Source organism: Tursiops truncatus, chromosome X, assembly GCF_011762595.2.
Source record: "Tursiops truncatus isolate mTurTru1 chromosome X, mTurTru1.mat.Y, whole genome shotgun sequence".
Classification (NCBI taxonomy): domain Eukaryota; kingdom Metazoa; phylum Chordata; class Mammalia; order Artiodactyla; family Delphinidae; genus Tursiops; species Tursiops truncatus.
In genome coordinates this window covers 127,992,952-128,020,065 of record NC_047055.1, presented here as the reverse complement: position 1 = coordinate 128,020,065, position 27,114 = coordinate 127,992,952, and the positions used below count along the sequence as shown (strand labels likewise).

At 50.2% G+C, this 27,114-nt stretch overlaps 1 protein-coding gene across 10 annotated transcripts in view; it reads left to right on the top strand.

Moving 5' to 3' along the window:
• The first annotated feature begins 3,639 nt into the window (after positions 1-3,639).
• Positions 3,640-27,114, top strand: part of LOC101335459 (colony stimulating factor 2 receptor subunit alpha) — a 34,487-nt gene continuing 11,012 nt past the window's right edge. For 2 of the 10 annotated variants that reach the window (XR_012329107.1, XR_012329108.1), the window contains exons 1-13: positions 3,640-3,714; positions 10,102-10,209; positions 10,677-10,819; positions 11,830-11,953; positions 15,216-15,345; positions 15,438-15,610; positions 17,871-18,004; positions 18,508-18,537; positions 19,238-19,373; positions 21,154-21,250; positions 23,039-23,120; positions 23,846-24,430; positions 25,980-26,151. Coding sequence is in view for 5 of the 10 variants with exons in the window: in XM_019944756.3 (XP_019800315.2) it covers positions 3,678-3,714; positions 10,102-10,209; positions 10,677-10,819; positions 11,830-11,953; positions 15,216-15,345; positions 15,438-15,610; positions 17,871-18,004; positions 18,508-18,537; positions 19,238-19,373; positions 21,154-21,250; positions 23,039-23,120; positions 23,846-23,944 (1,293 nt within the window). In the remaining 5 variants the exon portion in view is untranslated. Of the gene's footprint in view, positions 3,715-6,609; positions 7,159-10,101; positions 10,210-10,676; positions 10,820-11,829; positions 11,954-15,215; positions 15,346-15,437; positions 15,611-17,870; positions 18,005-18,507; positions 18,538-19,237; positions 19,374-21,153; positions 21,251-22,570; positions 22,723-23,038; positions 23,121-23,845; positions 25,456-25,979; positions 26,152-27,114 lie in introns of those variants that run through there. The other 8 variants (XR_002178241.3, XR_004524566.2, XR_004524567.2 and 5 more) reach the window with 8 other exon arrangements.

Sequence of the window (27,114 nt, the reverse complement as noted above, 5' to 3'; positions counted from 1 at the left end):
AAAACCTCCCTACGAAATGGTGGATGTTAACTCCTTAGAGAGCATGCACACACAGCCCCAGGCCTCCTGGAGCCTAAGGACTGATCACGTTGACCCCGGTGACACCACCCTGCTGCCTCACCATCCGCGGGTCAGACAGCTGTGCACACGCTGATCACATACCCTGCGACACCCCTCCCTCACCTGGCTCGTAAAAGTGCTTTGCCAGAACGCTTCGGGGAGCTCGGGGCTTCTCAGGGCACGAGGCCCCTCGTCTCCTTGCGTGACCTTGTTTGGCCTCACTGTGCGTCAGGCACGTGAACTTGCCTTAACAGATGCAATAGCCAACAAGGACCTACTGCACAGCACAGGGAACTGTACTCAATATTTTGTAGTAACCGGTAAGGGAAAAGAACCTGAAAAAGAATATATATATATAATAGCCGAATCACTTTGCTGTACACCCAAAACTAACACAACATTGTAAACCAACTATACTTCAACAAAAAAAAAAAATCTTTTCAAAACATGCAGATCGGAAAAGAGAAGTAAAACTCTATGTACTTGCAGACGGCTATTATATATAGACCATCTTAAGGAATCCCCTAAAAAACTCCTCGAACCAATAAACAGATTCAGCGTGGCTGCAGGACACGAGATGCACGCGTAAACACACGTGTGCAATGGGCCATCCAAACATGACGTTAAGAAAACAAGCCCGTGTACGAGAGCATCCGAAAGAACAAAGGACATCCGTGTTTACTGTTGAGTCATTTTACCCATAAATAAATAATAACATCAGTTTAACCAAAGAGTGGAAGATCTATACACTGAAACCTGCGAAGCTTTGCTGAAAGGGACGAGAAGACCCAAATAGATAGAAAGATATCCTGTGTTCCATCAGAAGCCTTCATCTTCTTAAGACACTCTGAAATCGTACACGTGGTCTTCAGGTTTAATGCAATCCCTTCAAAAAGCCCAGTTGCCTTTTTTTGCAGAAATGGACCAGCTGATCCTGAAATTCACACAGAAATGCAAGGGATCCAGAAGACGCAAAATATTCTCGAAACAAAGAAGGAGTGAGGGCTCATGCTGCCTCGGCACGAGTGATGGCCGCTGAGTCCCCAGCCTTGGTGGCCTGTCCCCGGGCCCTGGGATGCTTCCAACCCACCCCATCCTGATGCCCGGAGCAGTACTGGACCGGAGGGCTGGAGCTGTTGGGGACAGTTTAACCTTTCCTCCTCCTTTGTGAGTTCCTGGAAGGCTGGAGTGTGCCCATCCAGGCCCACATTCAGCTCTCAGAATGTGACTTATGACAAAGGTTACACTTACCCTCTAATAAAGGGTAAAATGTATTGTGTCAGAATAAAACAAAACAAAACACCCAAGCCCCAAATAGAGAAAGTGAAAACGAGAACACACAGTGCATTGTGCTAAAGTGACAGTCTAATGGCGAGAAGCCCTGTGAAATTGGTGGTCGCTAGAGAGGACCCTGGCGTCCACGCCCCCGCCCCACCCTGCATGCTCTCCCCAGCCTGTCCCAGAAGGACCCTTACAAGACACCCAAGACCAGGCAGCATCGCCTTTACTCTCCTTCCCCTTGTCCACACCCTGGTGGGAACTCTGAGCGAATCTGAAAAAGCCAGGGAAGAGCACAGAAGATGAAAAGCAGACCGAGAGAGTGTCCTACAGAGTGAACTAAGAAAGAGAAACACAGATACGTGGAGTCTAGAAAGATGATACGGATGAACTTACTGGCAAAGCAGAAATAGAGACGCAGACGTAGAGAACAGGTGTATGCATACCAAGGGGGAGAGGTGCGTGGTGGGATGAATTGGGAGATTGGGATGGACATCTATACACTACTATGTATAAAATAGATAACTAATGAGAACCTACTGCATAGCGCGGAGAACTCTACTCGGTGCTCTGTGGTGACCTACATGGGAAGGAAATCCAAAAAAGAGGGGATATATGTATACATAGAGCTGATTCACTTTGCTGTACAGTACAAACTAACACAACAGTGTAAAGCAACTGTACTGTAATAAAAATGAATTAAAAAAAAAAAAAAGATGAACACCAGGGGGTCCCGAGAAACATCACGGTGTCGCTTGTCCAGACCTTTAGTTATTCACCTTCTCTTGTGTGTGTCATGCTTGACCAGACATAGCGGCCTGTACGATGGTAAACAGGTAGTGTGCCGGGGTCCCTGAGACCACCCTCAGGTTCTACGATTCACTAGAAGGACCTACGGAAATCAGCAAGACCGTTATATACACAGCTCTGGTTTCATACAGCAAAGGGATACAGACTGAAGTCATCAAAGGCAAAAGATGCAGGGAGCAGGGTCCAGGAGGGACTAGGCGTCTCAGGGTCGGCTCCCTGTGGGCTTGTCTGGACAGGGCTTACTTCTCCCAGCAATGATGCCTACTGACAGGCATGGGGTATGTGTCAACGGGAAAATTCAGCCAGCATTGGCGTCCAGGCTTTGTACTGGGGTCAGTCACGTAGCACGGAGCGTCCACATGGCTGATGTGAGTTACTCAGCCCCTCCCGAGGTCTGGATACGGCGTGACCCACAGTCCCATCATAACTTACATTGGAGCACAGACCACTGGATGTGACCCAAGACTCTAGGCAAACAAGGCAGGATGTTCCAAGGGTTCCTAGGTGACCTGCCAGGAGCTGGTCAAGGGTCAGACCTTTCTTTGCAGTGGGCAGGGTGTGGACCACGCAGGGCTGCTGAGGTGACCCTTTACTACCCAAGCATGTTCATTCTGCCGCCACTCAAATCCTGTAAGAATCAGGAAGAGGAGTCCTGCCCGGAAGGGAGCTCAGATTTCCAGATCTCTCCCTTGAGGCCGAGCCCTACATCCAGCTCCCTGATGGACGCCTCCCCTTCGGGGCCCATCAGGGAAGCCACTTAAACATGGCAGGACTGAGCCTTCCCCCAGCTCCATCCCCTTTGCCAGTACCTCCTCTTGCCCTAACTCTGATCCGTACCAGCATTCCTGCATTTCTGAAGCCCCGGAGCCCCAGTGAGCTTGGGAGACAACATCTCTCCCTCACACCCAGGATGTAGTCCCCATGAAACCCCACACCCACTCTTGTCCACCACCTCATGTGACGGACCCTCCTTGGGGACATCCAGTGCTGCGTTTGTGTCCCCAGCCCCCATGACCCTTCTGTTCAGCCTTGCCCCATCATGAGCTGGAAAGCCACTTCCTACCCACTCTGGCCGGTTTTAAATCCCTGGGATACTCAGGAAAGTTCTGACGAATTGAATTGACCAGAACTGGGTTGGTTGTGAATGTGAGCAAGGGGGTGTTCTCCACCGAAGACATGGAGACCCACCATGGTGTCCACTCTGAGAAGACCTGGTGATCTCTCTGGTCCAACTCTTAGGAGGATGACCTTCTCCATGAAAATGGGCAGTGACACGAGAGGCCCACCTGGTAGCTGGTCTGGGCAGCCTCCTGAGCCACTGCTTGGACTTTAAGGAGGGTGACCTTCTCTGTAGCTATGGTGAAGGGGGCAACTCCACCACGAAGGTTTCCCAATTCCTTGTAATGAGAAACACCACAGATGGGGGAGGGAAAAAAAAAAAAGGAAGATATTGAGCTGAAATGCTCTTGTCGCGCAATCTGGGCACTTGCTTTCGGACGAGGAAGAGACTTAGTTGTCAGAGCGGCCAGATGTGGGAGCGTCAGGCAGCAGCATGGAGGAACACAGGTTGGCAGGGGCGAGCGTGGTACGGTGGGCTAGTCCGGTCCCCTTGATCCTGGGGTCCTCCAAAGTGTCAAGTCACTAGGGGACCTTTTCCTGCCTCTGTTGCTGCTCCGGGCAGCTGGCATTCCAGGTGGGCGAGAACTTGAGGGTGGGCAGTAAAAACTGCTGGGTGAAGGGCACCCAGGTGAAGATGGTTATTGGTGATGGGTGCGTCTCGTAGCACGTGACGCTGCATTGTAAGGTCTGAGTGAGTCCCAGGGACCCAGCCAGCTTGCAGTGAGCGTGTGTGGAGTTCTCTGTACAAGCCTGTACCTGGGACGTAGCTTGGATTTAGTCCAAAGGCTCGGGTGGGACGCCTTCGTGGAGCTGTGTGTCCTGCAGAGCGGGTGGCCTGCCCAGGTTACAGGTGCTGTTGAAGAGGGTGGCGTTGCATTCTGTGTCTGTGTGTTGCCCGATCAGTGATGCGTGGCACCCCAGAACTACAGCGAGATCAAAATGCCAGCTTGTGCCAGGGTCCCCCGTGGACCCACGCCCCTGCAAGGTGTTTCCTGTGTGCCTCAAATTTGAGAGATGTTGTTCTGAGACAAGGTCTCAGCACCTTCTTTCCAGCTGACATCTGTGTAAAGCTGAAATCTTTAAAAGAGGAAAGAAAACCCAGCCTGGTGAAAACCAGAAGAAGAGGGAAAGTGGGTACAAAAGGCAAAATAGGGCACGATTCCATTTACAGGAAACAAGCAGACGGGCAACTCCACAGAGACAGACAGTGGGTTCATGGTGTCTGGGGGCTGGGGGCGTGGGCTGGGGAGTGACAGCTCATGCGGACAGGGTCTCCTTCTGGAGGGATGAGAAGGTTCTGGAACCAGATAGAGGTGGTGGGATACACAACATTATGAATGTCCTAAGTGCCGCTGAGCTGTACGTTTTAAAGGGCGAATTTTATACCATGTGAATTTTGCCGCGACTTTAGAAACAATCAAGGCAACAAATAAAGTAAAAGAATGAGATTTCACTGGGCTTTGGTCTTCCGGCCACTTCTGTGAGGGTACCAGGAGCTGCCTCGTAGGACGGGGGTGAGAATTAAACCAGGCTCTGTCTGCACATGATACGTCATAGCACTGATGATCTCATGCTCTGCGCGAACTGTCCTCTGGAGGTTTCTCGCCATCCTCGACCAGAGCCGGGAGCTGCGATGGACCGCTGATCTAAAGCAGCAACCTTTGGGTGGATTTCTGTGTCCCTTTGTGGTGTGTGAGAACTTGGCTGTTTCCTTTTAAGTCAAGTTTACAGAAGTTTCTGGTTTTGCCCCATCACAATGAGCAAGAAGCCAAGGAAGGCAGTTTCGGTTCAGAGGAAGCTGAATGGGGAACTGCGCTGTAGGGTGTCGATCAGTCTAAGATAGTGCGTATCCTTGGGTACCCGCTGCGTGTCCACCCCGCTTCCCAAGGCAGGTACGATGCGAGGCACTAAGGGGGAGAAAAGTGCACCCAGGAAGCTGACGGGACAGAGGGCCAGGTGATGGGCGCAGGTGCTGTAACCGCTGAGGACTAAGGTGCTCTGGTCAGTGGCCCTTCCGCGGCCCATCCCCCGCCCTGTTAAGTGAGGCTCAGCTCCAACCGCAAGGGCCGTGCACAAATTGCGGATGTGAAAATCAAGGCAAGAGTCGCTGCGGGCGTGCACTGACCCAGGAAGGTCCTCTCTCAGAGCCTCTGGGTGCCCCGGCCCCAGCACAGAGGACCGGGGACAAGACCCAGAGGAAAGCTGGGTGGTCCGGGGTCCCGTTCGCAGGTGGAGGAAGCTGGGTGCTTTCCCATCGTGGGAGAAGGGCAGGAGATGTCAGGCGGGTGGGGAAGTTGGAACAGGTCGGCTCTGTGGTTTTTATTTCCTCTCTGATAGCAAGTGAGGTCCCAGGGGGCGGGGGGGAGTTGGGGGCAGGAATCTGAGGCTGGGTGCTTGTCTCCAGGTGTGCGGTGGCCCAGGTATGCACACCTGAAAAAGGGAGTGGGTGGGGTCCTCCATTGTTGGGACCCAGCCAGGAGGAGATGGTGAAGGTTCAGGGAATCTATTTCCTTTCTCCCTCCTCCCTCCCTTCCTTCCCTCCTCCCTCCCTTCCTTCCCTCCTCCCTCCCTTCCTTCCCTCCTCCCTCCCTCCCTCCCTCCCTTCCTCCCTTCCTTCCTTCCTTCCTTCCTTCTTTCCTTCCTTCCTTCCCGGCTCCAATAGATGAGCCAGTCCAGCCTTCGACAGAGGAGGTGGGAAAGGAGGCGCGTTCATGGAAACAGCGAATTAAACGCAGGAGGTGCTGGCGGCTTCTTAGCAGAGGCAGCTGGGGTGTGAGGAGAGGGTGTCCGGTGCCCGTGGAGCGCCAGCAGGCTCGGGACACTCCTGAACATGTCTCGGGGGTGGGGGGCGGGTCCAGGTGATAACGGGCCAGGGGGACTGGGCGTGTGAAGGCAGCTGGGGTGAAGGGGTCTTTGCTGGTGGAGATGGCTCACGGAAGTCGGGAGGTCCCCCTTGTACAATGGATGCCAAAGTCACCCAGGGTGACACAGGCCACGGAGGAGCTGGGCCAGCGGTCCGCTGATGGTGGGTCCTGTAGGTCGTCCGAGAGCCTTGGTGGAAGATGGAGGAGCCCCCTTGGTGGGGCTGGAGCCCAGGAGGGAGATACGAGAATGTGGAGAAGGAGGTCCAAGGGGTTGGCGTGCTGGGCATAGTGGGAAGAAAAGCAGAGGCAGGACAGGATTGGATAGAGAAGGAATGAATTAGGGAAATGCCAAGAGGAAGGAAGGAAGGCCAGGAGGGAGGGGGGAGGGAGGGGGGAGGGAGGGAGGGAAGAAAACTTGTGGTCCTTTCTTAGGGCAGCCCCCAGTCAACTAAAACACCAAGAGACAGAGGCTGCGTTTAGACCAATAGACGCCATAAATGCAAGGAAATTACAGAAAATATGATCGTGCACCATAAAATGCAGAGAGAGAGGGCCCTCCAGGAAAGGATGAAGCGTTAAAAGCATGGGATTCTGGGAGCGCAGAGAGGTGAGGCGCGCACTGGCAGGACTTAGCGCCAGAGAAGGAAAGGCCACATTCCAAGTCACAGCAACACCAAAAAATGAATCACCACAACCAAAGATACTGTTGGGGAAACGGTGAGCAGAGTCGCAGATGCCACCTCAGACCCGGCCGGAAGACCAGGTGTCTTCTGTGGGGTGCGGCTTTATTGGAATAGAGCGTGTTGCTTTTGCAGTGCTATATTTTGGTAATGTTAATTGACTTTGTGTAAGGCAGCTGTAGGTTTACAGAAACCTTAGGTGGAAAGTAAGGGGATTCCTACGTACCCACTTCCCCTACAGAGAGTTCCCGTGACGGACACCATTCATCAGTGTGGCGCATGTCTTACGACCGATGGAGCAAGTTGGACGCAGGATTCTTGACTCAAGTTCATAATTTGCATTAGGGGTCAGTCTTGGTGTTGCACATTTTATGGGTGTGGACAAACGCATGATGACCTGTAGCCATCATTATACATAGTGTCATGCAGAGTAGTTTCATTGCCCTAAAAATCCCCTGTGCTCCACTTCTTCATCCCTCTTCCCCTCTTAACCCCTGGCAACCATTGATGCTTTTGCTGTCTGCATGGTTTTGCTTTGTCCAGACTGTCGTAGAGCTGGAATCATGCACTACAAGCCCTTTTCAGATTGGTTCCTTTACCCAGTCACATGCACTGAAAGTTCCTCCGTGTCTCTCTGTGTACTGACTGTTCCTATTTTTCTGTTTTGTTCCTAATGACGCTTTTTAATTGTTGCAACACTCAAGTTTTAAAAAATATTTTAAGATCTCAAAAAATGTGTTAATATCATGAAGGAAACCTGAACATGCATTTCTTGTTCCACTCTCCCCAAATCCAGTCTGATTAGTAAGAGAGAGTCAGAGCAATGAGACACAAAGCAAAGGGGCTGTAATTTTCCCCAAAGCATCTTTTTTGTAAAAAAAATAATAAATTTATTTATTTATCTTTGGCTGCATTGGGGCTTCGTTGCTGCGCACGGACTTTCTCTAATTGTCGCGAGCGGGGGCTACTCTTCGTTGCGGTGAGCAGATTTCTCATTGCGGTGGCTTCTCTTGTTGCGGAGCACGGACTCTAGGCGCGCGGGCTTCAGTAGTTGTGGCTCGCGGGCTCTAGAGCGCAGGCTCAGTAGTTGTGGCTCACAGGCTCAGTAGTTGTGGCTCGTGGGCTCTAGAGCGCAGACTCAGTAGTTGTGGCGCACGGGCTTAGTTGCTCTGCGGCGTGTGGGATCTCTCGGACCAGGGCTCGAACCCGCTTCCCCTGCATTGATGGGCAGATTCTTAACCACTGCGCCACCAGGGAAGCCCCCCAAAGCATCTTATAATCACCGTGATGTGGCAGCCATGGATTCATGGGTCACCTGAGCCACGAATTCCAAGTCCTGGTCCCCGTATGGTCGACAGAAAACGTCCCCCAAAACACCCACGTCCTAATCCCTAGAAACTTTGATATGTTACCTTACATGACAGACAGGACTAAGTGAAAAGTATTGAGATGGTGGATTATTCTGGATTATCTGGTTGAGCTCAGTGTCATCACAAGTGTCCTTATAAGAGAGAGGCAGTGCTGTGATGATGAAGAGGCTGGAGTAATGCACTTTGAAGATGGAGGGGGACCATGCACCCAGGAAGGAGGTGGCTTCCGGAAGCTGGAAAAGCCAAGGAAACGCGTTCCCCTGTGGAGTTTTCACAGGGAAGCAGCTCTCTGCCAATTCCTTGATTTTACCCCAAAGGGACCCTGTCAGACTTCTGATCTGCAGCACTGCAAGAGATGAAGGGCGGAGTTTTTAAAATGCCAAGTCTGGGGCTTCCCTGGCGGCGCGGTGGTTAAGAATCCGCCCGCCAATGCAGGGGACGCGGGTTCGAGCCCTGGTCTGGGAAGATCCCACATGCCGCGGAGCAACTAAACGGCCTGTGCGCCACAACTCCTGAAGCCCACGTACCTAGAGCCCGAGCTCCGCCACAAGAGAAGCCACCGCAGTGAGAAGCCCGTGCACCACAACGAAGAGTAGCCCCCGCTCGCTGCAACTAGAGAAAAGCCCGCGTGCAGCAACAAAGACCCAACACAACCAAAAATAATAAATAAATAAAAATAAATTTATAAAAAAATTAAAAAAGAAAATGCCAAGTTTGTGGGAATTTGTTACAGGAGCACAAGGAAAGTAACACAGTTTTCTTGGGGGGCAGGAAAAGCTCCCTGGTTTCCACGCTCTGTGGGGAACTGTACATCCACGTCAGGCTCAGCCCCTACAAACTCATGACATCTGTCTGATTTTGTGTCTGTCTTTCTGCTCATTTATCAACTTCCCTCATCGGGTGTGAATAACAAAGGGATCAAAGTGTGAAGCAAGCTTGTCAGAGAGAGAGTCTCCTAGCATAAAGATAATATACATAAGTCACAGAATGTCCTTATGTATCAATATTATTTATAAAATTGTTCATATTCATACAAACATGGATTCTTTCTATATATTTCACATTATATTTACAATTTTATATGAAGATCTCTATTATAAATGAAGAGATAGATTTTATAATTAATACATAGGGGAATTATATAATAATGTATATAAATGGCTTCTATTTTCTTTCCATAGACCATCCCTGCTATTCTGTTCCCAACTTCAGCAGCTGCTCCAGGGGCTACCCCTGCTTTCTGCTCTGGAGAAATAATCCACTCAATTTGTAAAATGTGCATCCAGCGCCCTGATACCCATACGCTGGGGATGCATTTCTGGGGATAGAGAAACAGCTATGGCTGGGGGCTTACAGTCTCTCAGGGCAGAGAGAAAGACACTGCCCAGAGGGATTCCCATCCACAGACTCTGATAACCACGTTGGAGACTCAGGGTTTGGGTTTCCCCAAATGCACTGCATGGAGGGACCCTCGTCCTCAGGCTCTGGAGAAAGGATGCTGAAGGGTCAGGTGGAGGGTCTCCCAAGGGTCTCCCACTGCATGAAGGAACCCCATCTTGGGCGCGGTACATGGCCTTTCATTGCCTTTGACTTGGGAGTTATCCCCCAGCCTCCCAAGCCCTGCCACCATGTTACAGACCAGGCAGGTGGGCAACTTGCCCAAAGTGATTCAGGCGGTAACAGGGAAGACTGGACGTGGTGCTCAGGCTTGAGGACAGGCTCTTGGTTCTGGGGCCATCTCTGAGGCTTACTGAAGCCTGAGGACCCTCTGTAGCCAACAGTGACCCAGGCTGGCCAGGTCACCATGCTGACCATCACCCTGGAGAGAGTCCTGAGTTTTTTCCCTGGACATCCCGCCAGGGAAACACCCCTGATCTCCATGTCCAGACCCCCATGAAAGCTGATTTTCTCTTCCCCCAGCACTTTCACGTCCCTCGGTCAGCCCCCTGTGCGCCCTGGTGATGGCCGTTCTACTCTCCATGCTGCTGGTACCCTCACTCTTCCTGACCCAGGACCAATGGGATAAACGTATGAATGTGCTTCCCCTCTTCCCGTTGCTCCCATTCCCATGACCCTGGGTTCTGGGGGAAACATCCCAATGCCTGCATCTCATTTCATTTTATCCTCATATGCAACGGTCAACCGGCATCACACCTCCTGTTGTGCTCCCCCTGCTGGACATGTGAATTCCCCCCCACCCATTCTGCAGACACAGGTGATGGTGGCCGACTCCCTTTACTATGGCAGGATCTGGATAAATAGCCTTTGCTGCTTCCTGTCTTCATTTATTTCCACAGTGGACATCTCCCCTTGCAGAAAGGGCAGGAAGGAGAGGCGGGAAAGGGGTAGGGGGTGATGAGGGTGTGTGAGAGGGGTAGGGGCACAGTGATTCCCAGCCCTGATCTCTGCTCACAAGATGTGAGATGCATTGGTTAAGGGAGAATGGAGACGGGAGAGGAAGAGTAGTTTCTGACTCCTGAGGCTGTATGTTTCAGATCTTCCAACCGTGGAACAGAACTCCAGTCTAAACATGAAGTTTGACCCAAAGACGACAAAATTAACTTGGGACTGCCAGGAAAACGCTACCTACGGGGAATGCGTGTTGATTCACAAGGAGAAGGGACAGATTAAAAAAAAGGTAAGATGGACTGGATGTGCTCGATCACTGTTCTTTGTAGAGCTCTCGTCAAGCAGGACAAATAAAAAACATACGCGTGACACTGGGACACATCACAGACTCATGGTTCGAAGTGCACCAGGAAAGTGCTGCTGTGTCCAAGATGTGTCCAGAGGACTGATTCCCTGAGGGGACCCCATTCCTCTCTCAGGCATCCCCATTCCAATTAGCCTGGGGGCTCCTGGCTGCCTGCAATGGCAGGCTTTTGCTCAGTTGGTCCACCTGCAAGATTTAATCCTGAGAGAGAAATAACATTAGCTCTGCCTGTTCAATGGAAATAAAGTAAACAGACTGACTTGGATACAATGTAAACGTGACACCTGTGAGAGAACGGTGGGTATGAGATAGGACAAGAAAAGTCAATCCCATAAAAGAGGGTGTGAAGTTCCCATACAGTTTAAAGGGATGAGGGCTCTCATATTAAAAGGTGAGCTCTGGGACTTCCCCTGGTGGCACAGCGGTTAAGAATCCGCCTGCCAATGCAGGGGACATGGGTTCGATCCCTGGTCCAGGAAGATCCCACATGCCGCAGAGCAACTAAGCCTGTACGCCACAACTACTGAGCCTGCGCTCTAGAGCCTGTTCACCACAACTACTGAGCCTGCATGCCACAACTGCTGAAGCCCTCGCTCCTAGGGCCTGTGCTCCACAACAAGAGAAGCCACTGCCATGAGAAGCCCACACACCGCAATGAAGAGTAGCCCCCGCTCGCTGCAACTAGAGAAAGCTTGCACATGGCAACGAAGACCCAATGCGGCCAAATATAAATAAATAAAATAAAATAAAAAGAAAATGCGAGCTCTATTCTGACCTTATGAAGGCTGCTAGTTGGTGTCTTGCCAAAGAAGGTACCTGGGGGAGATGTCACAGAGGGAGGTGGATGTCATCACAGGGTCAGTGTAGGAGCAAACAACCAGGATGTAACGAAAGAAGACTGGTTCTTAATTCACTGACTGGTGACATCTTTTCAGGTCAAAGACAAGGAATGTCAGTGCACCTTTCAGGACTGTTCTCTCCATGGGGGAGTCACGCTCACTGTCGAAGTAAATATCAACCAAAGACGAATTTCAGAAACACTGGTCTACCTGAACCCAGGTAGGGAAAACATGGTGATGATTCTTCTCCTTCCCACATGAGCATCAGGGTACATTCCCCCACTTTTTTCTGCTACATGGAGATAGAATTGACACACAGGAATTGCACATATTTAAGAGGTACATTTGGCGGGTTTTTTGTTTTTTGTTTTTTTATCTTTTTGGCCATGCTGCGCGGCTTGTGGGATCTTAGTTCCCAAACCAGGGATTGAACCTGGGCCCTCAGAAGTGAGAGCGCAGTGGTTAGAGTCCTAACCACTGGACCCCCAGGGAATTCCCACATTTGGTGTTTTGATGTACGTATACTTTGTGAAATGATTACCACAATTGAGCTATTAACGTATACATCCTGTCAAGTCGTTTTTTTGTTTGTTTGTTTGTTTTGTGGTGAAAACCCTGGAGATCTACTCTCTTAGTGACTTTCAAGTGAACAATCCAGTATTTTAACTATAGTCACTATGTTGTGCGTTAGATCCCTGGAACTTACTCACCTTATAGCTGGATATTTGTACCTTTTGACGAACATCTCCCCATTTCCCCCACCCTCCCTAGCCCCTGGAACCCCCATTCGATTCTGTGTTTCTATGAGTTTTCGTGAGATTCCACATATAAGTGAATCATATAGTATTTGTCTCTCTCTGTCGGATTTATTTCACTTAGCATAATACCCCCCATGTCCATCCATGTTGTTGCAAATGGCAGAATTTCCTCCCTTTCATGGCTGACTAATATTCCTCCGTGTGTGTGTGTGTGTGTATCACATCTTCTTTATTCATTCATCTGTCCACACAGACACTTAGTTTATTTCCATATCTTGGCTTCTGTGAATAATTCTGCAGTGAAGATGGGGGTGCAGATATCTCTTCGAGATCCAGATTTTATTTCCATGGAATATACACTCATAAAAAGGATCGCTGGAGGGCTTCCCTGGTGGCGCAGTGGTTGACAGTCCGCCTGCCGATGCAGGGGACGCGGGTTCGTGCCCCGGTCCGGGAAAATCCCACATGCCACGGAGCGGCTGGGCCCGTGAGCCATGGCCGCTGAGCCTGCGCGTCCGGAGCCTGTGCTCCACAACGGGAGAGGCCACAACAGTGAGAGGCCCGCGTACCAAAAAAAAAAAAAAAAAAAAGGATCGCTGGATCATATGATAGTTCCATTTTTAATTTTGGGGGGAATCGCCACACTGTTTCCCATAGTGGCTGCACCAATTTACATCCCCACCAACAGGGCACGAGGTTTCCCTTTTCTCCACATCCTTGCCAACACTTGTTATTTCTTGTCTTTTTGATGAGAGCCGTTCTGACAGGTGCGAGGTGATACCTCATTGTGGTTTTAATTTGTATTTCCCTGACAATTAGTGATGTTGAGCATCTTTTTAGGTACCTGTTGGACATTTGGATGTCTTCTTTGGAAAAACGTCTATTCAGATCCTTTGACTGTTTTTAATCTGATTATTTGTTTTTTAAAAATTTGTTTTTTGCTCTTGGGTTGCTTGAACTCTTTTTATATTTTGGATATTAACTCCTTATCAGATACATATGGTTTGCAAATATTTTCTCCCATTCCATAGGTTGGCTTTCCGCTGTGCTGATTGTTTCCTTTGCTGTGCAGAAGTGTTTAGTTTGATCCAATTCTAGTTTTCTACTTTTGTTTTTGTTGCCTGTGCTTTTGGTGTTAAATCCAAAGAATCCTCGCTGGGACCAATGTCAAGATGTTCCTTCCCTGTGCTTTCTTCTAGGACTTTTACAGTTTCAGGTCTTATATTTAAGTCTTTAATCCATTTTGACTTGATTTCTGTATGTGGTGTGGGATAAGGACCCAATTTCATTCTTCTGCATGTGGATATGCAGTTGTCCCATCATCATTTAGTAAAGACACTAATCCTTTCTCCCTGGTGTGTTCTTGGCAGGTTTATCAAATATCAGTACACCATAAGTGTGGGAATTTATTTCTGGGCTCTCTACTCTGTTTCAGTTATCTCACGTCTACTTTTATGCCATCATAGTACAGTTTTACTTACTGTAGCTTTGTAATATATCTTGGGATCAGGCAACATGAAGCTTCCAGCTTTGTTCTTCTTGCTCAAGATGGTTTTCGCTATTTGGAGTCTTGTGGTTCCATACGAATTTTAGGACTGTTTTTTCTTTTTCTTTAAAGAATGTCATTGGGGTTTTGATAGGGGTCACATTGATCTATAGATCACTTTGGGTAGTATGGACATTTTAACACTATTAATTCTTTCAGTCCATTAACACAGGGTGTCTTTCCATTTATCTGTGTCTTTTTTCATTTCCCTCATCAATGTCTTGCAACATTGAACTTACAAGCCTTTCACCTCCTTGGTTAAGTGTATTCCTAGGTACTTTACTCTTTTTGTTGCTATTGTAAATGAGATTTTTTTTTCTTAATTTCTGTTTCAGCTATGTCATTGTTACTGTGTGGAAATGCCACTGATTTGTGTATGTTGATTTTGTATCCTGCAACTTTACTAAATGTATCAGTTTCAATATTTTTTTTTTGTTTAGTCTTAAGGTTTTCTACGTATATGATCATATCATCTGCAAACAGAGATCATCTTACTTCTTCCTTTCTGATTTGAATAACTTTATTTCTTTTTCTTGTCTAATTGCTCTGGCTAGGACTTCAGGTACTATGTTAAATAGGAGTGGTGAGAGTGGGCATCCTTGTCTTGTACAGGACCTTAGAGGAAACGCTTTCAGTTTTTCTCCATTGAGTATGACATTAGCTGTGGGATTTTCATATTTGCCCTTCATTGTGCTGAAGTAAATCCTTTTTATACCTATTTTGTTGAGAGTTTTTATCCTGAATGGATGTTGAATTTTGTCAAACACTTTTTCTGCATCTATTGAGATGATTATGTAGTTTATCTCTTTCACTCTGTTAATGTGGTGCATCACGTTGATTGATTTGCATATGTTGAATCATTCTTACATTCAAGGGATAAATTTGACTTTTAACATGCTGTTGGATGTGGTTTGCTAACATTTTGTTGGAGATTTTTACATCTATGCTTATTAGGGATATTGGCCTGTAATTTTCTTTTCTTGTGTCTTTGTCTGGCTTTGGTATCAGAGTGATGAGTGATGCTGACCTCAGAAAATGAGTTTAGAAGTGTTCCCTCTTCTCTTTTTGGGAAGAGTTTGAGAAGAATTGGTATTGATTCTTCTTTGAACCATGAAGCCATCCGGTCCATCCCCCTTTAAACTCCATGTACAAATTATTTTGTTTCTGTCTCTTCCCAGGTGGGGAGGGCACAGCTGCCCAAAACTTCTCCTGTCTTATCTACAATGCGGATTTCATGAACTGCACCTGGGCCAAGGGCCAAGCAGCGCCCAACGACGTTCAATATTTTTTGTATATAAGAGACTCAAAGTAAGTGTTGACCTCATGTAGACAACCCTGAGAAATACAGTGAAGAACGAAATATGCCCTGATTGTTCTCTGAACACTTTGGAATCTTACAGGAAAAAAATCGAAAGAGAATGTCCTCACTACCTAAAAGACTCGGGAACCCACGTGGGATGTCACCTCCAAGACCTCTCGGGATTAACTTCGTACAGTTACTTCCTGGTTAACGGTACCAGCCAAGAAGCAGGAATCCAGTTCTTCGATTCGGTTTTGCTGTTAAAAGAAATAGGTGAGAGCAACCACCTGTGATTTAACCACTGCCTAGTAGGCCCGACAGAATTTGCATTGAAATCTGTGTAAGTTTCCTGGAGATGCTGTAACAAATGACCACAAACTGGGAGGCTTAAAACAATGGAAATGTATTCTCTTGCAGTTCTGGAGGTCAGAAATCCAAAATCAAGGCATTGGCAGGGTTGGTTCCTTCTGGACTGTCTGAAAGAACTTCTGCTCCCATGCCTCTTTCCTAGCTTCTGGTGATGGCCAGGAGTCCTTGGCTTATGGATGCATCATTTCAATCTCTGTCCACATGTCCATCTTCCTGGTATATCACAAATCTCCCTTCCTTCCTTTTATACAGACACCAGTCATTGGATTTAGAGCTCATCTTATCCAGAATGACCTCATCTCAAGATCCTTAATTACTCAGTCAAACATGTCCACAAATTAGAGAGACAGCCACCCGAGAAGAGCAGGCATGGTAGCTCCACACCCTTTGCCCATGCCTTGCCCTATGCATCTCTTCTGTCTGGCTGCTCCTGAGTTATGTCCTTTTATTGTAAAATAGTGATCTAGTAAGTAAAATGTTTCCTGAGTTCTGTGAGCTTCTCTTGCAAATGAATCAAACCCACGGAGGAGGTCAGGGGAATCTTTGATCTATAGCAGGTCAGTTGGAAGCACAGGTGATGACCTGGACTTGGGATTGACATTTGAAGTGGGAGGACTGAGCCCTTCACCTGTGGAATCTGACGCCACCTCCAGGTAGATAGTGTCAGAATTGAGTTGAATTGTAGGACACCCAGCTGGTGTCAGAGAATTGCTTGGTGGTGTTGGGGGTCGGAGGGAAGTCCCACACATTAGAACTGGGTGCAGAATCCTAAGTCCAGATCACAACGATAGGCCAGAGGAGTCATATCCCTTACTTTTTTCTGAGCTGGAAAATCCAGTGTAAGTATCCTAGGGATAGAGCATCTCATCTCTAAATTTAAAGACGATCAGATCTACTCAATGTGGAAGTGGAGTCCATGAGATTCACAGTCACAAGAGAAGCTTCACACAGCCAAGCTGTCCAAACAGACCTTCAAAGATTCCAACAACAGAATTGAGTCTCAGCTTTTAGAATGGAACAGATGCCCTCAAAATGCAGTCAGATACAGAACTCCCATCCTGTTGATTGCTGGCACGCACCGTCATGGGGTCACTGTTTGGATATCTGTTCAACGATGAAGGACACTGAAGTTCCTTGACCTTTTCAAACATGCATCAACTCCCCCATTTGGAAACCATGACTTTGCTAGCTCCATGTGGACCCAATTCCTCCAAGCCCCCATCTTTCCCTCCTTCCCTCCCTTTGGGTAACCTGCTACAAGGACAAGTGTACACCCAGTTGAATCTACCCAGATGCCACCTCCTCTTTCTCTCCTTAGAATGTGACAGTCCAAGCCCCTCTGCCCACCCTGGGCCACTGTGAATTTACTTCTTCTTCTTCTTCTTCTTTTTTGCCAGCTCTTTCTCTTCTTTCTAGCGCTCTGCTCCAGGCTGGTCTCTTGAAGGTACTCCCATATGCCAAACAATGTCTTCTCTTGAACGCCAGCCCCTCTTTCTACCTGCAGGCTCCCTGATCCCATAGGATAGTCCAGGCCTCTTAAGACTAAAGTCATTTCAAACCGGCCTCTCTCCGGCCCTCCAAACCCATCACCACCTACCTCCCCAGGTCTTCTTTTTCTAAAAATTTTATTTATTTTTGGCTGCGTTGGGTCTTCGTTGCTGCGCGCGGGCTTTCTCTAGTTGCGAGGGCTACTCTTTGTTAGGGCGCACGGGCTTCTCATTGTGGTGGCTTCTCTTGTTGTGGAGCACGGGCTCTAGGCGCGCGGGCTTCAGTAGTTGTGGTGCATGGGCTTCAGCAGTTGTGGCTCACAGGCTCTAGAGCACAGGCTCAGTAATTGTGGCTCACTGGCTTAGTTGCTCTGCGGCATGTGGGATCTTCCCAGAACAGGGCTCGAACCCGTGTCCCCTGCATCAGCAGGTGGATTCTTAACCACTGCGCCACCAGGAAAGTCTCCCCAGGTCTTGTTGAACCGCAACTTCCTCCCTTCTGCACATGGCGGCCTGATGATTGATATCTTCCCCAAGAGACAACACTCAGACCCACCCCTGCCTCCCGGTGACCTTGGTGAGGCACCATCAATGTTGCAAAGGCAGAACTGGGTCTCCTCTCTGTGGTCCAGGGGAAGCATTCTGGATTAGAGGTGTCTGCTGGGTTCTCATTACAGAGCAATACAACCCACCCAACAATATCACCGTGCACTGCAACGAATCACACTGCTTCATCCGGTGGGAAAAGCCCAGGACCCGAAAAACATTGTCCATCAGGGAGTTCCAGTACCAGCTGGACATCCAGAGACAGGTGAGTGGACACTGCTCCAAGCAGGGCACCACACCTCAAGAAGCTTGGCAGCCACCCGCATGACCCACCATGAGAACCTGGGGCACATGAGGTGGGCTCAGAATGGGTGAACATCTGGGAAAATTCAGGGTCTGCTCCAAGCCCACCTGGACCCAGTGTAGACAAGGAGGAACCCTCTCCCTATGTCCACCTGGACCCAGTGCAGACAAGGAGGAACCTATGCTCCAAGCCCACCTGAATTCTTATTAGGATCCATAACCAGCTGAGGTTCTAGAAGGAGCCATGAACAGGGGCACCCTCCCTCCTGTGGGCATGTTCCATCCTTCTATCTGGGGGCCACTGAAGGTTAGGGGGGACAGTAGGAGCTCAACCCTTTGTTGGAGCCTGACTGTTTTGGTTTTTCCTGACTGCACTCAAAGGGGGAGATTGGATGAGACCCATGAAAAACCTTCAAAATGGAGAGAAATAAACATTCTATTTTGGTCTGGATTTTTTTTTTCTAGAGTAATACCGGAAGCAGTGGAAATCAACTGGTGAGTTACAACTCTGACCCAAAATATCACCCTTGTAGCTTAAGCGTACGATGTTGGGCAATGGACACATGCCAACTGCAAACTTCGTCCAGCGGTGGCCAGGATGGGGACGGGGTAAAAACCAGAGGATGGAGGTTTCCTAGAGTACCGTCCAGTCAGTGATATAGGGGCACCCCCCCCAGTAGGCCCCTGGATGGGGTCTCCCTCTTCTATCCATGTTGGTCAAGGAAATATTCCTTGGAGTGTCAAGGGAATGATGTCTTCTTCCAAAATTCCTCTCGAGGTTGATCATCAGAGTAATTTTTGTTGATCTTTTCTAAGTTTCACCACCACTCTGACCTCAGTATCCTCCTCTGTCCGATGAGGAAGTCGAACTTGGTCCTCTTAACATCATTTACAGGGGCATTATCCATCCATGGGTGGGTTCATACCCACTGTAGCTCTTGAATCATTTCTGCATCTATACTTACGATCCTAGCAACCCCAGGAGTGGTTACTTGGAAAATGGCAGAATCACTCATTGTCATTATTCCCTTAAGCATTCCTCCCAAGTTCTCAGGACGTAAAATACCACATTCATGCCCAGATTGGGAGAGTGTGGCTTTGAATCTTTCACTTCAGTTGGGCAACTGAAAAGACACCCGCATTCTGTTTCTCAACACAGGCAACAACTCTGTCTAACTTTCTGTTTTCTCCAAAGATTGTGGTGTCTGGTGACTCGGGGAATAAATACAGCTTTCCGAGACCGGGGTTCAGAGCCAAACATACTGTGAAGATCAGGACGGCAGATGCCCGGAAAGCCCACTGGGGTGCCTGGAGTCAGCCAACTGAGTTTGGTACGTGTCCCGAGATCATCACCAGACAGATCCTGGCATCCTGAATTCATCTCTGAGCCATTCTGGGAGGGGTTCCTGTCCACCGGACCCCGCAACACTGTTCCCCTGGCAACAGCAAGGGCTCGTGAGAGGGACCCTTTAAGAATAACTAAGAGCCTTCCTAAGCCTCCGCCCCACCAGGAAATGACCCATCCCTCCTGGTCACACCAAACAGCCGTCACGGTCCACCTCTGATCGGGATACAGCTCACATCCAAACTGGCTCTGTTTCTTTCTAATCGGGGGAGGGCTAACCTGACAGATTTTGGGTTTTTGTTTTTTTTTTTTTTGCGGTACGCGGGCCTCTTACTGTTGGGGCCCCTCCCGTTGTGGAGCACAGGCTCCGGACACGAAGGCTCAGTGGCCATGGCTCACGGGCCCAGCCGCTCCGCGGCATGTGGGATCTTCCCGGACCGGGGCACGAACCCGCGTCCCCTGCATCGGCAGGCGGACTCTCAACCACTGCGCCACCAGGGAAGCTCTAGCCTGACAGATTTTTACTACCTTCCTCCTTCTAACTTTGATCAGCTGGCAGGAATATAATGGTTTGGCCCTAAAGCCCATCTGATACTTAAGAGTCTACCTTCCCTTCCATCCAGTCTCAAACACCTTCAGTGTTTTAGCAAGCACAGTATGCATACGTTTTTTTTGTGGTTGTTTTTTTCTGATCCAAGATCAATGCCTTTGATACCTGCCGGTGTCGAATTTATGAAATGAAATAAGGATTCAGCGATATTTCATAAGCTGGAAGCGACAGCTGAGTACCGTAAGGAGTTGATTTGCCGTGTTGCATTTGTCAGCGGGTTCTTAGCCGTGACACCAAAAGCAGGACTGATGAAAGAAACAAATTGGTAAAGCGGACTTCATCAAAAATGAAAACGCTTGTGCATCAAAGGACACGCTCGAGACAGTGAAAAGACAACCCATGAAAGGGGAGGAAATATTTCAAATCATTTGATAAGGGCCAAGCCTCCAGAGCATATAAAGTATTCTGAGACGCCAAGAACAAAAACACTGACAACCCACTTTACAAATGGGTTTAAAATATGCCCCCACCACCAAAAAAATAAGAATAGACAAAAAGAATAGACTTTTCCCGGAACAGAGTTCTAAACAGACTTGGCTGACATCCGTGTGGCTTTTTCTGGTTTCATTTCCCCGCCGGAATACGCACTTTTGACAATTAACGTATCGCTTAAAATAAACAACGACAGCTTTGTGTAATAGGTCACATTTTATCTGTTCCTACTGAAAAATCTCACAATGGCGGCCCCTCCATCAGGTTATGAGGATCCTGGTAGAATTGGGATTTCTCATTGGCTTGTTAAATACTCACTGACAAAATGTGCCTTATTAGAAAAATAATGTGCTGTAAAGAGCACTTATCCTAAATGACACGCGAAATTAGAGCTTAAGAAGAGATGGGACGCCATTTTGTTTAAAACCGTATGCCTGGAAATGTGTATTCATCCTTTTTTGGTCCGTTTCTAAATTGAATTCTCGGTCTTTGGGTTGCTGTGTCTTAAAATCGCTTTATGTGTTTTGGACGTGATCCCGGGGTCGTGTTGTCTCACGAATATCTTTTTGTGAAAGTTGCAGGACTGGGTCCTTTCCTTAGATGTCCGTCCTGCTCTGGGCATGTTTCCTCCTCCGTGAGCTAGTGAGGACATAAGCTGGCTGAGTGGCGATCGCTCATGCCCCGGCCCCTGGCGTACTTGGCGTGTTCCCCTCTCTCTCCCCAGGCTCTGCGGAACCAGAATCCAGCCTGGTGCACGTCTACCTGCTGGTGGTCCTGGGGACCTTCGTCTGTGGCCTGACCATCAGCTGCCTTTTCAAAAGGTAACCTCAGGTCGTCCTAGGTGGGCATCCCCGTGGTCAGCGGAGGGGGCCGGTGTTTATTCCAAAGGCAGCCCCGATCGGCTGGCAAAAAAGAGAGGGCAGCCTGCAAACATCCCAGGCAGTCCTAGCAGCCAATTGGCGTGTGGGTTTTCTGGAGGAAAACTTGTCTGGAAAAAGGGAAGGAAGTTGGAGAGATGGAAAAACACACAGGAGAGAAACAGCTCTGAGGCTGCGTCCGTCAGTGGCAGGAGACCAACAAGGGTCTTTCCTGCCCCCAGACTCCTGCCGGGCGCCCCTCACAGCCCTGCTGTGCTCAGAGCTCTGCCTGCCCTCAGCCCCTTGGAGCTTCTGGAGTTCCCAGAAGGTCTCTCCTCCTCTGATTTTCATTTCCCCCAGCACAAGTCATTCAGCCCCGGCTCCCAGACCACTGCAGTCAGCCTGTCCATGGGCACCTCCGCAGTCATCTTTCCTGTTGTGTGACCCAGGCATCACACAGGGTCTGTGGCCACCGGGTAAACGCTTTGCAATGAACACGCAGACTAAACCTGCATGCGTACGGCATGACGCCCTCTGCAAAGCATGGAGAGATTTTGCACCTGAGACCCTCCTGCAGGATGTGGGGATGCTGTGGGCGTCCACCTGCGGCCCCTGTCCTGATGCCCCTGTCCTGGTTGGGCGTCCTGTGCTAAATGTCCCCCGGGACCAGGCGAGACACTGGTCTGCCCTGGGAAAGCAACTGTGAGGGACACTGGACCTGGGAGCAAAGAGGCGTTTGGGCAGCCCGGCCACTGGCTGTGGTGACAGGGACAGATCTCGTGCCTTACACAGAAGACTTATCTTAAAGAAAAGATGTGTGAGTTTCTTGTAGCTGCCGGAACCAGCGACCACAAGCCAGAGGCTTAAAGCCACAGGCATCCATCCTCCCCCATCCTGGAGAGCACACCCCTGAGGTCAAGGTGTCTCAGGGTCACGTTCACTCCAGAGGCTCCAGGGGAGGGTCCTTCCCACCTCTTCCAACTTCTGGGGGCTCCAGGCGTCCCTGGGCTCGTGGCCGCCTCCCTCTCGTCTCTGCCTCTGTCTTCCCGGGGCTTCTCCTCTGTGTCTGGGTCTCTCCTCTTCTGTCTCTTAGAAGGACCCCGTCATTGGATGTAGGGCCACCCTCATCCAGGGGGACCTCATCTCAGACCGTTCACTACATCACATCTGCAAAGACCCCGTTTCCACATAAACTCCCGCTCCCAGGTTTCAGGGGTCAGGAGGTGAATATAACTTTGGAGGCAACCTTTCAACTCAGTACAACCTCTCCTGACGATGTCACAGGATTGGAGGTACCATTCGTGTGGTGAGAAAGAAAACGCCCCTGTGAACATGCAGCGGACTGGGGTGCTGCGGGACCGTGGAATATGCTGGTTGAGAGAGAGCACTGAAAAGGCATGACAAAGGTGGCCCAATCTGGAACCGTGGGCTTCAAGGTTGGATAAGGCTCCTGGTCTTTAAACACAAGAGACCCCAGACTCCTCCAAGCTGCCGGAGACTGGACATGTCCCTCATTCCCATCCCTGTGTCCAAGGGAGTGAGTGAAGGTTCTAGAAAGACCCTCAGAGAGTCTGTCATTTCCTCCATGGTCTAAGCCTGGAGTTGGTCCTTCTGTGATTCTTAAAGGAAATTGTTCTGAAGAAATGAGCCTGCGTGGCGTGTTTGCACGTGACATGACAACATGTCCCCTTTGGGTGCAAGAAGGAAAGTGGGCGTCTAGGTCTTTTTTTCACACGTTTCTTGTCTCACCAGGTTCCTAGGGATGAACAGGTTATTCCCGCCAATTCCACGGATCAAAGATAAATTGAGCGATAGCCGTCAAATTGACCACCAGGTACATATGGGGGGGGGGGGCAAGCCAGGATGGAGAAGAGGGGACAATGACCCCAGAATCTCAACTGTGTCCACCCAAAGGGGTCCACAGGGTGTGGCTGCCATCCCGTGTCCTGCTCCCTGGCCTTCTTCAGGGGTCAGGGACTGGAGTTTTACCTGCGAGCTGTGTCTGGGGAAATGGGGTGCGGGGAGAAGGAGAGAAGGAAGACGGGGAGGGAGAAAGAGAGAGGTAGAGACAGAGTGAAAGGGGTCTGACCAGATCTCCGGGAGCGGACAGCTCCCAGAGAGGATGAAAAAGGACAAGGGACAAGGGAGACCCCCCCTACGCGACACCCCCCTTGGGTGCACCCATCACATCTGCCTCTCCGTGCGGCGGGGGTACGTCTACCTACTCCGCTGTCTGGCATCATATCCCCCAGCTGTCAGCTTGCTCACCTCCATTCTTGAGCTGGGCAGCTCTCCTCTCAGGAGCACCGACCCACACCCTTTCCGGGTCCCTGGGACCTCCAGGGGCCCGCCCACCCTAGGGGGCCAGCATGAGACACGTCCCGCTACCCCTGAGCTCCGGGTGGCCCTAGCATATGTGGTACCCTAGGCTCAGATGTCCCTCCCACAAACTCGTCTGCCAGCTACAAGATCTGACGCAGAGAGCCGTCTCGGATTTCTAGCTAAACCCCCCATGGCCACTGCTCGCGGGGCTCCTGACACCCCCATCCTTCTCCCCAGCAGATCCTTTGGGAGAAATTTGCACATGACGCGGGAAAAGGTGACAAGGAAGAGGTCTTAGCCGTGGAAGAAGTCACAGAAGCCCCAGCGAATGCGTGAACTCCAGGTGTCTGCATCCCCGGCACTTTCTGGAAGTCGTTGGTTTTTTTACAATTTCTTTTAATGTTTTTTCAATGTTTTGCTTAATTGTTGTGAATGTAGCTTTTTTAAATTGTTTTGAGCATTTTTCTACCTTTCTGTTCTGTTTTGTTTTGGTTTTTTACTCTGAAAACTAATGTGATGTTTTGCAAAGATGCTTTGTAGTTGGAGGGATGTTTCGAGGCCTGTGGACCCTGACCACGTAATGCGCCTTCCAGCTGCTCCAGGGAAACACCACCCCTTCCTCACAGGGAGGGGTCGGAGCTGCTGCTGGCCGCTGGGGCTGGGATGAGGGTCTGTGCCGCCGCCCGCTTCCACTGGCAGAAAATTGACATCCTCCTTCTTTCTCTACTGGCTGCAGTTCAGAAAGGAATGACTTTCCAGTGGCTGCTGTAACAGGACCACAATTGCCGAGTCGACACAGCGGACGCCTACTCATTATAGCTTGTAAGCCCTCCTGCCTGCTTCTTACAGGGACGCTTGTGGGTTATGTCACACCCACCTGGTAATCCAGGACCGTGTCCCCATCTCGAGATCGACATCCGGGACCTAATCACACCTGTAAAGTCCCTTCTGTCAGAAGGCAACATTTTTATAGGGTCCAGGTATTAGGATGTGGACCTCTTTGGGGACATTTTTCTGTCCACCCCACGGAGCCCAAGGAGGGAAGCTTGGTTGAGCGGCTGTGATGGGCGAGCTCAGAGCCGCCCTCACTCCTCCGAGTTCGCACCTGGCCCACTGGGCTCTGTGCCCCCTCCACATACCTGCCCTGTGCATCCCTCCCACCTGACTTGGATCCTAAGTCAAAACCAGCTGAGTTACATGCTTTATCGTAAGCCAGCAAAGTCTTTGTTTTCAATTCCCGTCTTTGCCTGAGTCCCGTGAGCAGTTTTAGCAAATTATCAACCCTGAGGAGGCGGGTCATGGGAAGCCCTGATTTATAGCCAGTCGTTCCGAAGTCCGGGCTGCCCGGGGCTCCCACCTGGGGGTCTGAAGGGAGTGAGGTCTGGAGTCTTGGGGAGCCGGTTGTAGGTGTTGGAAAATGGCCCAGCAGACCGCACACACCCGCATGAAAGGCAGAGCAGCTGAGCATTTTACTGCATGGATGTCACATCTCAAGAGAAATGAGTTATTTATGTCTGTGAGTCTGTTTCTGCTTTGTATATAAATTCATTTATTTTTTAGATTCCAAAGTGATGATTACCAAAGGAGAAAGGAAGTGGGGGGGGGGGGATAAATCAGGAGTTTGGGATTAAGAGGTACAAACTACTATACAAAAAATCGATAAGCGACAACGATTTACTTTGTAACACAGGGAACAATATTCAATATCTTGTAATAACTTGGAGTGGAAAATAATCTGAAAAAAATATATATATATATATAACTGAATCACTTTGTCGTACACCTGAAACCAACACAACATTGTAAATCAACTAGACTGCCATAGAAAATAAAAATTAAAAAAGAAACTAAGGTCATTCTAATGGAAAAAAACGAGTTCTTGGACTGATGCCCCAGGCACTCAGGACCTAATGCCCCTGTATCCTCTGTGGCCCCAGTGGTGACCGGCTGCAGCGTCCCAGCCCATCATCTCCCCGACGCTCAGGCTGCAGGTGCCCGCCCGTCTCTGCCACCCGGGAGGCCCGGCCTGGACCCTCCCGGTGACTGTGTGGTTTGCACAATGGTGCCCCTGTGCTCACACGAGGGGTCAGCGGCTGCAGAGGCAGGCTTTCAGGAACTTTCAGGCCACAGCATTGCCCAACAGGATGTGTGAGGCTGGCACAGCTGGGGTGGTGGGATTGGTCCCAGTGACACCAGCCGTCTCCCCGGCATCCTCTCCCCGTGGGAGGGCAAAGGGTGAGCATGTGCTTCCTGGGGACCCCTCTCGGGGCAGCTGTGTAGTTGCCTAAGTTGCGTCCTTAAATAGACAGTTGAGGCTCTGGGTCAGCAGAGACTGACCGGGCACAGATTCACGCCCCGGGCTCTGTCTTAGGATCACGGGGTACCAAGGGGCCCTGGAAGGCGGAGACAGAAGAAAAGTCCCGCCCCAATGGAGCTCTCCTCCTGCTGAGGCAGCCGACCATTGGACAGCAGGGAAGGACGTGGACGGCGTGTGAGTGACGTGATCCGGGGGCAGAGGACTCGGAAGCACCTCGTAGTTGAGGGTGAGCTCTCAGCCCCGTACTGGGGGGAAAGGGTTCTCCCGGGAACAACTAAAGCTGAGCCAGTGCTGGCTCTCGTGGAGGCCGGAGAGGGGAATCCGGGCAGGGCGAGGGGTCTCCACACTGCCGGGGACCAGGGAGCAGGGGCAGTGATGGCTGGGTGGGGGGAAATGGGGACCTTTGGAGGAGAATCTGGGTCTGGATGTACAGGCGGGAGGGCCGGGGTTGGGGGGAAGCATGGACGGTGTCCTGGGGCGGCAGCAGCAAATGACGCAGACCGGGGGGCTAAACACCACAGGCATCCATCCTCCCCCATCCTGGGGACCAGACGTCTGAGGTCAAGGTGTCCCAGGGCCACGCCCCCTCCAGAGGCTCCAGGGGAGGGTGCTTCCTGCCTCTTCCAGCTTCTGGGGGCTCCAGGTGTCCCTGGGCTTGTGGCCGCCTCCCTCCCGTCTCTGCCCCTGTCTGCACGTGGCTTCTCTGTGTCTGGGTCCCTCCTCTTCTGTGTCTTAGAAGGACCCTGTCACTGGATGTAGGGCCACCCTCATCCAGGAGGACCTCATCTCAGACCCTTCCCTCCATCACCTCTGCAGAGTCCCTGTTTCCAAATTAAGTCACTTTCTGAGGTTCTGGGGCGTCCAGAGGTGGACTTACCGCTTTGGAAGGAACACAGTTCTGCCCACACGCCCCTCTAAAGAGGCTCCTTCCCGACTGTGTGCACCCCTAACCCCCAGCCCTGCCCCAAAGTGCCCCCAACCTGCACCCACAGCCCTACCTCCAACCACTTTCCCCAAGCGTCCGCAAACGTTCGCTCCTGTGAAAACCAGACATTCCAGGCTCCGCAGGCCACGCGCATCTGTCAACCAGATCCAGTCTCTCTCTTTTTTTTTTTTTTAACAACCCTTTAAAAATGTAACAATTTATTCTTAGCTCACAGGCCCTCCAAACACAGGCCGCTTTTTGGCC